The sequence below is a fragment of the Crinia signifera genome, chromosome 3, assembly GCF_055691185.1.
Source record: "Crinia signifera chromosome 3, ASM5569118v1, whole genome shotgun sequence".
In the NCBI taxonomy this organism is placed as follows: domain Eukaryota; kingdom Metazoa; phylum Chordata; class Amphibia; order Anura; family Myobatrachidae; genus Crinia; species Crinia signifera.
The window spans coordinates 25,364,878-25,381,660 of record NC_139219.1 but is presented as its reverse complement, the minus strand read 5'-3'; the positions used below and the strand labels follow the sequence as shown (position 1 = coordinate 25,381,660).

Genomic DNA, 16,783 nt, shown 5'->3' with positions numbered 1-16,783 from the left:
CATGAAAAAAAGGTCGACATGACTTTAAAAAAAAAAAACTTGTGGTGTTGACATGGGTTGACATGAACACCATACAGTATAAGTGTACCAAGTCCCTTTGCCAAGCTTCACGCACGGTGCTAAGCTACGCTCAGAACACATTCATTCTCCATCTATGGCCGCATCGGTTTGTATCTACACAGTTTGTTTAACCACTGTTGTTTCCAATTGTAAAGCGCAACGGAATATGCGGCTCTATATAAAGGTGCCCATACACGCACCGATGTCAGTGTGCTGTGCGTTTTTGAACTTCAAGGTGCCATGCGATTTTGGCACTTGAAGTGGATGCAATGCGATGTGCTGCACTGTGCGGGTGCGGGTGCGATGCGATTTCAGCCTTTTTTTTTAAGGTAATGGACATCGCATGTACTCCAAAACTGATGTGATGCGATGCAATGAAGCACAAGGAGTACTGCCTGCAGATACTTTTTGTGCTATATAATACTGTAACCCGCGGGGACGCGAATCGCATCCCCACAGGTACACGGTGCAATTAAAGCCGATGCAATGCGTTTTGAACTTTAAAAGTTCAAAACGCATGCGATTATCGGCACGTGTATGGGCACCTTAAGACACTGTAAATAAATAAATAGGATGGTAATCTGTTTAAAAAATAAAATAAAAAAAATCATGAAAAACCTCACATTGACCTTTTTCCATTTTGACCTTTGCATGTAGACATTTTCACATGTCAACCAATAGTGGTCAACCTAGACACTGACTACATTCCAGAAGAACACAGTGACGGAGCAGAGGGGAATGTGACAACGTGAAATGCAGGGGGGTGAAAAGAATAAACATTGGTCTGGTGATAGGGACCGGGCGAGGTGGGAACGTGGCAAAGACACAAACATAACTCTGGGTATAACAGCATGCAAGCAGTGCGGACAAAATTAAAACGTGAGCAGATCCCCTTTAACCCCCAACACAGGTATGAGCTATCACTAAGGGGGGTATTCAGTTAGATATTCCGACAGTCGGAATCTCGAGCCGTTTTAGCTCAGGTCGGCTGTAACTTGACAAACGGAATTCACTGTACCGGCTGTTGAGTGTCGTAAAGTGAGCGCGTCACTGAAAACGGCTGCAGATTGTCAAGAAACGGATGTGAATTCAACAATCCGCGTCCGTTTTCAACAAAACAGATCGGACAAGTTTAAAAGTCAGATCCGTTTTATCGAAATCGGTCTCCAATGCTGTCGGAAACGGCAGCATTGAACAGGCGGCGGGAGCGATTTCCCCTGACGGAAATAGCGCCTGGGATTGAATACCTCCCTAAATTGAACAATTCACTATACTTCGGATACACTCACACCTTTGCATTTTAAATAAGTGCATAAAAAAACCACATTATTGGCGTATTTTATACATTTTCTTTATATAGCGCCGTTAAGGTCACCGAAAGGTCACCGCGCACGTCTTCAGCAAAGGTGCGAGCGCAACAAGATCTCAGGCATCTTAGTGCAGGTAGAGGTGGCCCTGACCCAGCAATAATATTGGGGTATGGTGCAGAGAAGTCCAGACCCATCACCCAGAGCAAAGGACAAGACCAGAGGGATTATATTACATGGAATGGAGGCCGGCAGCCGGTGACGACCGGGAAGGGGCGGCTTGGCCTCTAGAAAGGAGGAAGAGGAGGATGCGGAAGAGCAAGAAGAGAAGCTGCTGGATCCGATGTAGAACACTGAAACAGGGAATGGAAAATAGCTGCAAGCAACAATAATAAGCAACATACATGTAGAACGTGACACATGATACAGCTAGCCGGGAGAGAAGGGGGCCGGCAGGGGCAGGATAGACCCCAGTATAGGGTGACGATGCAGAGCCCATCAGTAATGGCGCCAGTGCTGTGCAGACAGAACTATGTCCATTGTAGTCCAGTTCAGTTAAATGACATCAGCATTGGAGACTCTGAGAGCTCTGCCTAACCCAGAGTAGTGATTCCAGTGTAGAAGAAACAGGCATCGCTACTCTAGACTGGGCAAGCTCTGACTCTCCACCACTGGCATCACTGCTCTAGACAAGGCAGAGCTCTGGCTCTCCACCACTGGTATCCCTACACTAGACTGGGCAGAGCTCTGACTCTCCACCACTGGCTTCACTGCTCTAGACAAGGCAGAGCTCTGGCTCTCCACCACTGGCATCCCTACACTAGACTGGGCAGAGCTCTAGCTCTCCACCACTGGCATCCCTACACTAGACTGGGCAGAGCTCTGGCTCTCCACCACTGGTATCCCTACTCTAGACTGGGCAGAGCTCTGATTCTCCACCACTGGTATCCCTACTCTAGACTGGGCAGAGCTCTGACTCTCAACCACTGGCATCCCTACTCTAGACTGGGCAGAGCTCTGACTCTCCACCACTGGCATCACTTCTCTAGACAAGGCAGAGCTCTGGCTCTCCACCACTGGCATCCCTACACTAGACTGGGCAGAGCTCTGGCTCTCCACCACTGGCATCCCTACACTAGACTGGGCAGAGCTCTGACTCTCCACCACTGGCATCGCTACTCTAGACTGGGCAGAGCTCTGACTCTCCACCACTGGTATCGCTACTCTAGACTGGGCAGAGCTCTGACTCTCCACCACTGGCATCGCTACTCTAGACTGGGCAGAGCTCTGACTCTCCACCACTGGCATCCCTACTCTAAACTGGGCACAGCTCTGACTCTCCACCACTGGCATCCTTACTCTAGACTGGGCAGAGCTCTGACTCTCCACCACTGGCATCCCTACTCTAGACTGGGCAGAGCTCTGACTCTCCACCACTGGAATCCCTACACTAGACTGGGCAGAGCTCTGACTCTCCACCACTGGTATCCCTACTGTAGACTGGGCAGAGCTCTGGCTCTCCACCACTGGCATCCCTACACTAGACTGGGCAGAGCTCTGACTCTCCACCACTGGCATCCCTACTCTAGACTGGGCAGAGCTCTGACTCTCCACCACTGGCATCGCTACTCTAGACTGGGCAAAGCTCTGACTCTCAATCACTGGCATCGCTACTCTAGACTGGGCAGAGCTCTGACTCTCCACTTGACAAAAGTATAACCCCCCCCCCATAAACTGATTAGTGGTTCTCTGTAACAAACGCAAATGATAAACAAAATGATTTTTCATTAGTGTAGAATAAAGCATAAGGGAAACCCTTTATATTCTGTGCTGAAGTTCACTTCATCCAGGTTCTTGAGGACACAAAGAGCCGTCACGAGTTCCCCACTTCTAACACCAAATGACTAACACTGAACAATCACCTTATAGAACACGCTGAATAACCGCACATCAGTGAAACGATTTCAGAAACACGCATTTTCCTCTGCCAGGCATTACCAGGTGCATGCAGATATACAAAGAAATCAGCCCTTTTGTATTGGGGTACGCTGCTGAGGCATAGGTCTCTAATTTACAGACAGTGAATCTAAACACTTGAGCTCTGGAGGATTCTCTGAAGTGATAGAGAGCAGAGGTAATAGATTTGTGAGGGGCTCTTTCATCTTCCTCCTCTATGTGAATAACCAGCCTCAGAGATGGAATTACAGACCCCCAGCTGTCGCTGCCCATTTTGTTCTGTGCTGTACGGAGAATGAATCGCTGCTACGAGTACGTTCAGCGAGTGATCACCTTTCTTTGTAGGCAGAGGATTAGAGGAGTCATCACGGCTTTGAAGAGAGGTCGCATTTTTCTTGGAGAGAATCAGCCCTGGAATAAAGACACAGAGGAACAAACCATAAATAGCGCATGTAAGAGACAGATTGTGAGGTGGGAGCAAATCAAAATAGATCGGGTAGCCTTGAACTTCGGTAAATGCTTCACTGCAGAGGGGCAGATGTAACGTGTGCAGAGAGCATTCAAATTGGGAGGGCCAGGTCTTAGTTCAGATCTAAACGGGATAAAACTACCCACATTTGTGGGCTACGTGCAAAAGCAGACCGTATTTACCCTACACGGAAACATAATCAGAAGAATTTGCCCCAGATGCATTGCGGTAGGTTTTATCCAAGTGCAACATTTTTTTGTTGCTTTGTTCCCAAATCAGGATAATCCCCCGCATCAGTACTAAATAGTACCGGAAAGGGATGTCCACAAGGAGACAAAACCCAATACAGGGCACAGTCTGCAAGTGGCGGGCATCGGTGAGATTCTATCCAGTCTGCCCGATGTTTTAAAGCGGCAACAATCGGAAAAGGTTAAACCGGACTTCTTTAGCCTTTTAAATGATCATCACTTTTAAACAAAACATCGGAGAGACTTGGCGGAATCTCACTGATGCCTGCAAACCGCCGGCAGTTCCACATTGCCCCTGTAGTGTCAAATATATATAACAGTGTGGAAGAACGATTACTAACAGAGACCAGAGATCCATTTACGTAGCCTTAAGCATCTTCGTAAATGTGTCCTTAAATTGGTGCTGTATTTAACATGAGAGATTCGCTTGATAGGCCAAAGGTGTACATAGGCTGTGCCCCTGTACCGGGTGTCGTGCTAATGTTTATGCACAATAAATTCATAATGTACTTTCAGGCAGCAGCTACAAGGACATAACACAGAGGGGAGCAGGCAGCACTCGTTACACTGGCACAGCCATAAAGCATGTCGCACTGATATCTGAATACAAGCTCAGCAGAGACTCCAAGAATAAATATTAATGGCAACACTTTCAGCAAGGATTAAAGAAAATGTGTTGTTTTAGTATTATTATTTCCACAGCTCGCGTTTCCCATCTCTTTTCAATGCAAACAGCAGTGAATCTTACTAATCCCTGATCTGACAGCAACTGGCATTGCAGTGCTATGCTGAGCCAGGGGGGCAGGCACCAGAATGTCCAGGCGTGGCGCGTGGGTGGCAGGCACCAGACTGCCCAGACGCGGCACGCACCAGACTGCCCAGGGGCGGCACGCGGGTGCCAGACTGCCCTGGAGCGGCACACGGGTGCCAGACTGCCCAGGGGCGGCACGCGGGTGGCCGGCATCAGACTGCCCAGACGCAGCACGCACCAGACTGTCCAGGGGCGGCAGGCATCAGACTGCCCAGACGCAGCACGCACCAGACTGTCCAGGGGCGGCACGTGGGTGGCAGGCACCAGACTGCCCTGCCCAGACGCGGCACGCACCAGACTGCCCAGGGGCAGCACGCGGGTGCCAGACTGCCCAGGGGCGGCACACGGGTGGCAGGCATCAGACTGCCCAGACGCAGCACGCACCAGACTGTCCAGGGGCGGCACGTGGGTGGCAGGCACCAGTCTGCCCAGACGCGGCATGCACCAGACTGTCCAGGGGCAGCATGTGGGTGGCAGGCACCAGACTGCCCAGGGGCAGCACGCGGGCACCAGACTGCCCAGGGGCGGCACGCGGGCACCAGACTGCCCAGGTGCGGCACCCGGGTGGCAGGCACCAGACTGCCCAGACACACACACCAGACTGCCCAGGGGCGGCATATATATTTTACATTTGTTACCAATTGTATCATGAAATGCATTCATATGATTGGTCTATCAGTGTCATTTGGACATCGTGCTGCCCAGAGGTTACACATAACATGGCGTCATGTGACTTCATACATAGCCCTATCACAGGATCCCGAATTATCGCAGGATTCTGGTACATATATTGGGCAGAAACAGCCTGTCCGGATGATTTCACTGAACAATTGGTCACCTTTCAATTGTCTTGTTTTTATTATGCCTAGATTGTAACTGAAGTATGATATTATCAATTAAGCATGTTGCAATTCTGTTTTTGCCATAGACTAACAATTGACTAAATAACTAATCACATGTTCGATAATAAAGGGCATGATTTGTCATCGCACATAATGCTGTTGCCTACAACGAATGGAATTCGAATGTGAGTTTCTGTCCACGGAACCTTTCTTTTACACGTAAATGCCTGTCTGGAACCCAATAGCGTCCGATCAACAATCGCAGAGAAACGAATCAGAGGTGTAAGAGTTGGATACATGGGGCCGGATTCTCTAAGCTTCAAAAGTGATAAAATGGAGAGTAATAAATAGCCAGCCAATCAGCTCCTGCCTGACATTTTTCAAACACAGTCTGTGACATGGCAGGTAGGAGCTGATTGGCTGGCTGTTTATCACTCTCCATTTTATCACTTTTGAAGCTTAGAGAATCTGGCCCACCGGCTTTGTCAACAGTCACTCGATACGTCCTCATTAAGACACACATACAGGTATACCGGGCATGGTCCCAGGTTACTATTAGACGCTATACAGACATCTGATAAACACTATAAGCCGCACTGCGTTTAGTCATTTACGAGAATGTAAAGTGGATCACGACCGATACAACACTACAACACTCACCGCTGTTAACCTTCGACGTCACATGACTCAGGTCGATCTTCGGTGCCTTGGAAGACGCAGGCGTGGATTTAGTGGATGAGCTTCTGATAAAGGTCCTCATTGGCTCACTCGCCCTTCTTATCTTGGATAGTGGAGCAAAAATGCCTGAGGAGGACACAAAAGGGGCATTTAGTTATAGGAAACCAGAACTAGCCAGACTGCAGTGTCAACAGACAGGAGTCGGTATGGAAAGTAAGGAATCAGTATATTTTTTATTCATTATATTTTATGAAGCAATAAACCTATCAGTCCCACACATAGAACAGGTAACTCTCTTGTTATACAATGATTACTAAACGAGGCTCTTTAAACCGTGTCACTGATACAATGTTGCTCTATGTGACCAGTACGCTTGATAACCAAACCAGTGTAAGACGGGATACGGTCATTTGGTCTACAGTATGTTGACAAGCATTGGGTCGACATCATTAAGTCGACATCGGTCTAGGTCAACAGGTCATTAGGTCGACAGTGTCTAGGTCAACATGGGGGTTTTTCACGGTTTTTGAGCCGACAGGCGGTATTTCATGCCCTACCATCCACTAGGGCATGGTGGGAGAATAAAATAGTGTGCCGAGCGCGAGGCACCGTGTCCATGTCGACATTCGGGTAAAAAAAAAAAAAACCTGTGAAAAACCCCATGTCGACCTTTTAACTGTTGACCTAATGCTTGTGCCGACCTAATGTCCTGTCGACCTAGACCCATGTCGACCTAGACCCATGTCGACCTAGACCCATATCGACCTAGACCCATGTCGACCTAGACCCATGTCGACCAACATGCTGTAGACCAAATGATCCCAACCCTTTAAGACACCTTGATTCTCAATCCGCATGCCAGCCTTAAAAACCAGACCTACAGTTACAAAGGCCATGGAAGGTGCGGATATCGTCACTGGTGAGGGACCCTGGCATCGTACCCTGGCTGCGACTTTACCCCGGAGGGGCAAGGGATTGTAGACAGGGTAATTTGGCAGGACCTTTCCATTTTAAGTCGTATACAAAGAGCTGCATTTTATATACCCCTAGCTCCTTTATTAGATCTCTCATCCGGTTCCTAATGGCATGACCTGTCGGGGATCATTCTCAAATGGAATGGAAGGGGCAGATTCAGCAGAAGTAAAGTAGGATGAGAAGAAACGGTTTACAGAACCGTTCCACTATACAAGGTAATATATATACCACCCATACCGTGTTTTGGGGAACATTTAAAATACTGCACTCCGCCGATAGCGCCGTCGTTCTTTCCTTCTGATTCGTCCATCTCAACCCCAGCCCACTGGCCAGCTGCAAACTGCGTGGATCCGCAATACCGCAATGTGCCCACCTGCAGAGATAAAAGGAACACACTGAGGGCTATTCCCCGAACCTGCGCAAATGTCTCGCTGTTAGCGGGCAGCAATAAGATTCGTTTATGTGACCCATATATAACAGAGGTGGTTTATAATGTCGCTGAATAACATGCCAAAAACCAATGAACACTAAACATGGTGGTTGCGTATTTAACCTTTTTAAAATCAATTGTGCAGCGGTCCGAGAGGAGGAAACAAGGGCAGGCGAGGGTGGGAGCTGTCTGGGGCCATGACTAGACAGGGGTAGATGTACTGTATGACGCAGTGATAAGGGAGAAGTGGCCCATGGCACCCAATCAGCTGCTTTGTATCATTTTATATTACTATATACTGAGTGTTCCACCTCATGTGTTGGAAGTGTTATATACAGGTTGAGTATCCCCTATCCGATATGCTCGGGACCGCGAGCATTTCGGATAGGGGAATTTTCCGGTTTTTAGAATATTTTTTTTTAAGCCATACTTACCTGTCCCCTGATGGTCCCCGGGCGTCCCTCGGCGTCCGCGCAGTCCCCGGGCGTCCACAGCAGGCCTCCGGCATCTTCTCCTGGTCTCCAGCGGTCCCAGGAATGCATTGCGCGAGTACCGGTGACGTCACCGGCGCGCGCGCACACTCGCGCAATGCATTCCTGGGACCGCTGGAGACCCTGGAGAAGATGCCGGAGGCCTGCTGTGGACGCCCGGGGACTTGGGAAGTATGAAAAGAGGGTTAGGGGTAAAAAAAAAAAAAACAACGGTTTTTGGAATAATTCGGATAAGGGATGCACGGATAGGGGATACTCAACCTGTAATTCCTTAGGTAATTGTTCATTCCGCACACTGCTTTAGATATCAGAAATGTGTAATTGACAAGCTTCATTTTGCAAGTTAAATAACAAATCTCTCATACCTGCAGTATGTGAGGGGAGGAACATCTTATAATTCTCAATGCTACATGGTATCTTGGAATGTTGTGGGCATTTATGTAAGACACTTTTATTAGTATTCATTGTAATAGGGGGGTTGGGGATGGCTGCCCCACTCACACGGAGTGCGCAGAATGCAGGTTACACTTTGACACTATGACAAATTAAAAATATTTTTTTTATATTTAAACAAAAATAATTTCAAGGGAGGAAAAAATGTGTCATATAATAATAATAATAATAATAATAATCTGTTTATTTATATAGCGTTCTTTCTCCAATAGGACTCAAGGCGCTTAACCAATACAATGAATGTAATACAGTACAGGAACAGTGAAGTACAGAAAAGCTTTTCATAAACAACTGTCAAGTTGCAGGCTGGGTTTGAAAAATGACAGTTCGCTGATTGGTTGCCGTAGCAGTCATCACTTCCTCAGGCTTAATATATCTGTCCCCTAAACAATGCCAACAAATAAGCCTGAAAAATATACTTTAATAATAAAACATTTTTTCCAATCAGGACATCCATCATTGCTAAATTGGCTTTGCCACACAGTGCCAGCAATAGCAGTCACTCGGAAGAAACCCTACATCTGAAAAACACTCCTTACCGGAAGATGTATTAATTAGGGGGCTAAGAGGCCTGGTGAGGCCTTATTTCAATCCTTAATCCTTAAGGGTGAGGCGAACAGATGAAAAACATTTCCAAAAGCAAGTGAGAAAGAGAAAAAAAAGGAGGCTGCAAATCCAGGTGTCATTCTTGCGTTCAGTAGTGGGTAATTACACTCATTTTCCCACTGTGCCAGAAACACGGACAGTTGCGGCAAGCCCCCAAACTACAGCCGTTGACTGTTACAGAAGCACCTTACACCGGAACCTGACACACAGGGACCAACACAGTCCAGTATGGATGGTGCAATGGGGTAGCATTACTGCCTCACAGCGCTGATACCCACCATGGCCGTAACTGTGTGGAGTTTGTATAGTTTCCCTGTGCCTGGGTGGGTTTCCTCCAGATATTCCTGTTTCCTCCCACAATACAAAAATATACTGGTAGGTTACTTGGCTCCCAATAAAAATGACCCCTAGCGAGTGAGTTAATTACAACATCATTTACTATTCCAGTATAAAGTTGGCAATCCACATGTTATGTTGTAATTTGAGATTTTAGGTTCTAAAAAGCTGGCTGTAAAAATAATTATTGGCAGCACTGTTGGCATAGTGGTCAGCAATACAAACTCATAGCCTGAGGTCAGATTCCTGGTCATGGCTGATCTGTGTGGAGCTTGTATATTCTCCCAATATTGTCATGGGCTTAATAGATCTTGGAAGGGAGTACTATTAAATATGGGATGTTGCTATGGATAACCAATCAGATAAATAAGAATACTCTGATTGGTTGCCCACAGCAACATGCCATCTTCAATAGAATTCCTAACTAGTGTTTGCAGTGTCCATGGGATAGGGGTGAATTCAAAAGTTTATCACAGTGGCTGCCACTATAGAACTCCTGGTGGAGCAATTCAATTGTTGCTCAGTTTGGGAGCAAAGAGCTCTGGGAAGACTTTTTCCTGCTAGCACTCTACAGTAATGTTCAACATAGTCATCAGTTGGGTCACCCAAGCAAGAATTAGGGTGCCCAAAGCAGTTATTTAGCACTTCCGGCTATGCACACAAGGCACGCGCAAGAAAAATAATTGAATTTCGCCCGATTGGTGCCCATTACATCTGTGCTGGCAATAAAACAATTCAATTTGTTCCACCGATCGTAAAATCTACCGGTGCGCGAACTCTGTCAAGTACTGTAGAATATGTGCCTCTATTTTTGCCTCTTTTTTTCAGCCCTTAAAAGTTGACTTTTTTTTCAATTCCTGCTTAGTGGGTGGCTACAAAAACCAGAGCACAATGGTGATGCATTGCCCTTGCAGATGAATGTTTTGCCAAAATAACTCCACTGCTCAGACAATGGCATCACAGAAGTGGGTCGCTTTGTTGCCAACAATGCACACTCCAGCGCTTCGATTGCAACATCCTCCGTCATCTGTGCTGCCGCAATGCCAACTCCCCCACCAGGTCCCGTCGCCCTCTATCTTGCTGGGAATTCACATATCGCCTAGTGTGTGCCCAGCTCCAAAACAAAAGCAGAGGTCACAGTGGAGGTTGTTAAATGTCCTCAACAGACATAAGTGTACAATCCTGTGTCGGCAGATGTAACCCAAAACATAAATCACAGACAAGAGCACTCCCTGGTGGTCATTCAGCAGAATACCGTGCAAAACAGAACAATCCTTTGTGCAGCGTTTACTGGATCAAGTATTCTGAGTTCAATCATCATCAGCTCTAATTGCAGCAACAAATTATGTATCATCTGCTGTGTTCCAGCATGTCATAAATACAAGAAATAGCCGGCAATAATCTGGGTGACATCTTAATTGCTTCAAGACGTTGAGAAAGCACACCACTCACAGCTAGCGCAGGATGCACTAGTAAAGCAGAAGAAACAGGATTTCTGGTGAAGGTCTCTGCAACAGTCCAGTGTGGAGCGGGGAGGGAACAAGAACCATGAGTAGCAGGTAGTAAGACTGGCACTCTGCAATGTGGCAGTATGCCAACGTGTCAGGCAACTACAAGCCGCTTGAGAAAGGGCACTTACATTATAGTTGCCCAAAACCTAGCCTACCAGTATATTTTTGGATTTGTGGGAGGAAACCTGAGTACCTGGAGGAAACCCATGCAAGCACGGGGAGAATATACAAACTCCACACAGTTAGGGCGGGTGTGGATCGTATTGTCGACCCGACTTAGGTCGACAGGCAACTAGGTAGACAGGGTTCTAGGTCGACATGGGTGAAGGTCGACAGGTGTCTAGTTCGACATGGGTGTTAGGTCGACATGGGTTTTTTCACTGTTTTTTGACCCAAATGTCGACACAGTTGGAAGTGAACCGCAGCCCCTCACATCGTTCGCGATGCTGCGCTCGGCACACTATTTTATTCTCCAACCACGCCCTAGTGGATCTAGGGCATCAAATACCGCCTGTCGGTACATGTCGGCTCAAAAAAACCATGTCGACCTCGCGATCTGTCGACCTAACTCATGTCAACATAACGCATTTGTCGACCTTGTCCCATGTTGGCCTAGACACCTGTCGACCTTCATCCATGTCGACCTATAACCCTGTCGACCTAATGACTGTCGACCTAAGTCGGGTCGACAATACGAACGTTTCCCATTAGGGCCACGGTGGGTATTGAACCCATGACCTTAGCACTGTGAGGCAATAATGCTAACATAACACCATCCGTGCTGCCCGTAAAACATCTTGGTGGTTATATTATACTAGCAACCCGCACCAGCTTCGCACAGAAGCAAGTATGGTTTTACCAAAACCAATATTGACTTTCCGTCTCGGCATAATGGTAATACAATATTTAAATTTAGATTAAAAAGCTCCTCAAAAAGGATGTGTTGACGCCACAACAGACTCATTTACAATGGATGAGCTGAGTATATAGTCATCGGCCGGCCTTTGATCATCCCCACGCTTGTACGCCATTTATTTATTTCCCTTGCTACAATAAAATCGTCACTGCTTGGCTCCCTTTTCACACAGATTAATCTCCATGCTACTACTGATCAGCAGCCGCAAGCCATGGAGAGGTGGAAAAGTCTATAAAGCAAGGATGCCGGCTGATGCAGAGTTAGGAAGAAAGGGGAGGGGGGGGGGGCAAGAGGAACTCATGGTGGGGGGGAGGGTCAGAGTCATGCTTAGGGTCCCGATCACGTAACCCGTCCAGCTTTATGCCAGGTCGTGCTGTTCGTGTGAAAGCGCTTGCAAGCCGGACCGCAGCCGGGATTTTGTACCCGTCTTGCAAGCGCTTTCCAGTGTGAAAGGGGTATAACGGACAGGTTGGTGCATAGGGTAACAGAATTGCCAGGAGAAATTAAAAATAACAGCAAGGCTGCTAATAAAACCGTATTATCGGATGTCTGGATTTCATTGCATGCCCCCCGTGCCTTTACTGACAACTGCAAGATAAAGGGGGATGTATAAAAGCTAGGAGAAAGATAGTCTGGAGAGAGATAAAGTATCAACTAATTAGCTTCTGTCGTTTTTCAAACACAGCCTGTAACATGGAAAATAGGAGCGGGCTGGCTGGTACTTTCTCGCCAAGACTTAATCCGACTGAACTCCGTGAAGTCTCCAAGGCAACCATGATGCATCTGCAAACACATCATTTTGAATGCTTTACAGTTGGAGCTTTTTGTCCAGTATCACCACCAACATATGAACGGTCTACAGAGAGTAAGATGAGCATTTTATCACTACAGAATGAATACCGAACAGGAATCACATTACATGACCAACAATATCATTCCATTAGCAACCCCCCAATAACGCGGTCTCTTTCCCGTACCTTCTGTCCCGCTATCAGCACTCTGTCTCCCGGCTTCAGGACATTCCCCGTTACGGCATCATAGTCAGGCAGGGAGACCTGCGAGAGATCGCACAACAGAGGGATGGCGTCCAGAAGGGTCTGTCTGATTTCCTTGGCAACAGCGGCAGCATCAGCCATATCCAAAGGCATGTCTAGAGGGTCAGGAACCAGGTCTGCCGGAACTCGCCCTCTGTCGTCCTGTACGGGAATACAGAGCGAGATGATTTCATTGGACAATGCAGCCAGGGAACACACAGCAGAGAGAGATGTGGTATAAAGTATATATATATATATATATATATATATATATATATATATATATATATATATATATATATATATTATAATATAATATATAATGTTATATATTAATTAAACGGCATTTACAGGATTCAGAACCTCTGTATCTCAGCAATCATCTCTGGTTTATACAGGGAAGATTCCCCTCGGGTGGAATTTCTATATTTAAAATAAAATCTGTACAACGTAAGGGAAACTAAGGGCCCAATTCTGGTTCACTGGTAAAAGCAAATTCTCTCTTTAATGGACAAAACCATGTGCACTGCAGGGGGGCAGATGTAACATGTGAAGAGAGAGGTTGAATCAGGCCCTAAATATGCTGAACTACAACTAGGTGATGTGCAGGATACCAATATCAGGGTGACACAGGGCGCTGCAGAGCGTTCTACAGAGAGAAGGGTATTTCCTGCTCAGCTTCCTGTTGATCAAAAACTCCGGTGTATACACCGCACAGTACCATATACATAGAGTGTGAGACACACAGAGAGAGGGCGCGCGACAGAGATAGTATGAGGCGCGCCACAGAGAGCGAGAGACAGACAAGACTGGATCGCCCAATGAAACGGGTCGTTTCACTGCATAAATACTCAGGTTCTGTGAAGCCTGTGTGTTAGAATCCCAGCCGCAGCCCCATTTTTGCTGAACACAGAACTTCTGCTGGGGTGGGGGGGGGGGGGGGAAGCGGCCCCCTCGGGGTGCAGAGGGGAAATTATGAAATTGAATGTGTAAAGCTAGAGTGTATTTTGCTAGGGCGACGGGGAAATAAACTCGCCATCTACTTTTCCTGGCAAAGGCTAGGACATGTATTAAGGTCAGCCTCCGCCCGCCCACACACCCACCCAACCATCGTGACTTACCCTGAAGGCAGGATTGGCTCTGTTCTCCAGCAGGGCTTTCACGGCTCCCAGGCACAGGTTTGAAGCGGCAATATGCAGAGCGGTTCCAAAATCAAAGTCGCTACAGGTGGCGTCCACATCTGAAAAGAAGAGAACTGTCACCGCGAGCTGGAGGGTGATGACCTGTGTTTCGCACATCTATCGGAAACATCGCTGATCTCCTCGTACAGAATAACAGAACATTAGCTTGTTACGGGAATCATAGCAGGAGCAGAGCCGAGCTCCGCAGCGACCAACACACACAGAGCTTTCCTCCGCACAGCGGAGTTACACAGGGCCAAGCACAGACCGTATATCGAGAACACGCACCATCGCTGATTGCAGGAATGTGGGGGGGTTGCAGTTACAATCCCGGCGGTCGGAATCTTGGCGTTCAAAATCCCGACACCGGAATCCCGACCGCCGAAATACCGACACTTTCTCCCTCTGTGGGTGTCCACGACACCCACAGAGGGAGAATAAATTAGTGTGGCAAGCAAGGCACCGGGCCCGCAAGGGGGGGCGATCCACGTCCCCCCTTGTTGGGATTTCGGCGGTCGGGATTCCGGTGTCGGGATTTTGAACCACTCCAATGTGGGGTATGTATAAATATCAGGCAATGGGAAAAGTATTCACACCCTTTGTCCTTGTACACATCTTATTTTCCTACATCGTGGCATCAAAATAGATGTGGAAATTGGTATAATTAATTATTAGTAGTTATTGATAACTTTTGTGCCCTCATTCACCTTTGCTGCAGTCACGCCAAACAGCCCCTCTTGGCACGCCAGGTCACGGGAGAATAGGGGCGCCTATGTACTAAGCCTTGGATATATATGATGAAGTGGACAAAAATAAAAGTACCAACCAACCACTTCCTAACTGTCGTTTTCAAATCAAGCAGCCTGGTACATAATCTCTCCATTCACACACAATATACAGGTGTCTTCTAGCAATAACAGCATGGTCCCCTGGTGCATTTTAGTTGCACTGCTTTCCGACTTATGGGTCTGGTTTTCGTGCAACGCATGTTATTGGGTAATAAATAGCAGATCTATCCTTAGCAACACATATAAAGGTATATTTTATAGTATGAAGATTCACTGGCCGCGTTATTAGGCACACCTGCTCAATAATTCAAATAGGCAAGTGGACATTGTCAATAGACTCAGTTGTTGTGTTCAGGCCATACATTGGAACAGGGAATAAGTGAACTAAGCAACTTTAACCACGGAATGATTGTTGGTACAACATGGGGGGGGGGGGGGGGGGGGCAGTATCTGGGAAACTGCTGATATTCCAAACTATGTTAAAATCTTGCTACAAATAATTTATTTTGTTATGAGGAAAAGGAGATTCTACCCAGTACTAAGATCAACAGATAGATATTAAAAGAAAGCTTGTGAAACATTCTCATGTTGTTGTTCTTTTAAGTGGTTTTCATTTACTCATAATGACTTTGTGCATTGATCTTCATGATGAAGCTCTTTGTCTGGTAATGCCAACTAACCAAAGCACAAGGCCGCTCAGATAGGAGTGTCTATTTACTAATCAACCGAAACACTAACTGTAGGCAGCTGGGGTGCAATCAATTATGATGTCACTCCTCAGCAAAAGGAACACACCGTATGAAACAACTGTAATTGCTGTCAGTGTATCTGTAATGAAGATATACGTCCAGTGTTAGGAATTACAGGACATATCCATCATAGGGAAAGGAAAGCGAGGAGGGGGAGGGAGGATATTTCTAGAACTCCGTTCACATTGCAGGGAGCCCAGAGCTGCAAATTACTGACACCCCCCCCCCCCCCCTTCCCCAAACATCGGCACATCCTACCTTTAGGCTTTGAGGCTTTGATGATTACGTGGATTAATTCGGGAACATCAAAGTAGGCCGCGTAGTGCAGGGCGTTCATGTTCGTCCAACGGCTTCGTAAGGTTAAGTCTGCCCCCATATCAATAAGGTAGGAGGCAAACTTGGCGGCAGTGTCCACATCCCCTGTGCAAGTAAATCAGAGTTACCTATAGTAACAGCACCATCGTATATAGCCATCTGTTACTTTCATCATGCACGTTAATGTCTCTGCTGAATCTTTACCCGTTTTGTGTCAAAGTTTGCGCTGTGTCCACAGACGCATGGCAGTGAGGGGAGATAGGTCTGCGTCACACGCAAGCAATAGCGACCTGCCTAATACTTGGGGTCCACCAAACTTTTCTTTATGCTGGGTAGGGGTGGGGGGTGGTATGCCTCAGTTAAGCATGCCACCCCCATCCGCATGCCACGCTTTACTACCACAGCAACAGCATATTTGCCAGAAGGAAACGTGACACCACATACCATCCGATGTGCGGCTGTGGCGCTATGGCCAGAACCACCTACTGGGCATAGAGTAGGTTTCCAACCAGGGGTATACTGCGGACCGGTTTGGAGTACTTAAAAATAAAGGGATTTTTGTAAGAACTTACCGTTCGAATCCCTTTCTCTGATATGGTCCTGGTGACACAGCTCAACACTGGGATG

At 47.1% G+C, this 16,783-nt stretch overlaps 1 protein-coding gene across 3 annotated transcripts in view; it reads right to left on the bottom strand.

Moving 5' to 3' along the window:
- Window positions 1–16,783, bottom strand: part of CLIP4 (CAP-Gly domain containing linker protein family member 4) — a 61,571-nt gene that overhangs the window by 15,549 nt on the left and 29,239 nt on the right. For 2 of the 3 annotated variants that reach the window (XM_083175493.1, XM_083175492.1), the window contains exons 5-11: window positions 16,100–16,261; window positions 14,245–14,363; window positions 13,067–13,285; window positions 7,584–7,719; window positions 6,354–6,497; window positions 3,657–3,734; window positions 1,604–1,720 (exon numbers count right to left, since the gene is read on the bottom strand). In XM_083175493.1, coding sequence (XP_083031619.1) covers window positions 1,604–1,720; window positions 3,657–3,734; window positions 6,354–6,497; window positions 7,584–7,719; window positions 13,067–13,285; window positions 14,245–14,363; window positions 16,100–16,261 — 975 coding nt within the window. The remainder of the gene's footprint in view (window positions 1–1,603; window positions 1,721–3,656; window positions 3,735–6,353; window positions 6,498–7,583; window positions 7,720–13,066; window positions 13,286–14,244; window positions 14,364–16,099; window positions 16,262–16,783) is intronic. The other variant, XM_083175494.1, reaches the window with a different exon arrangement.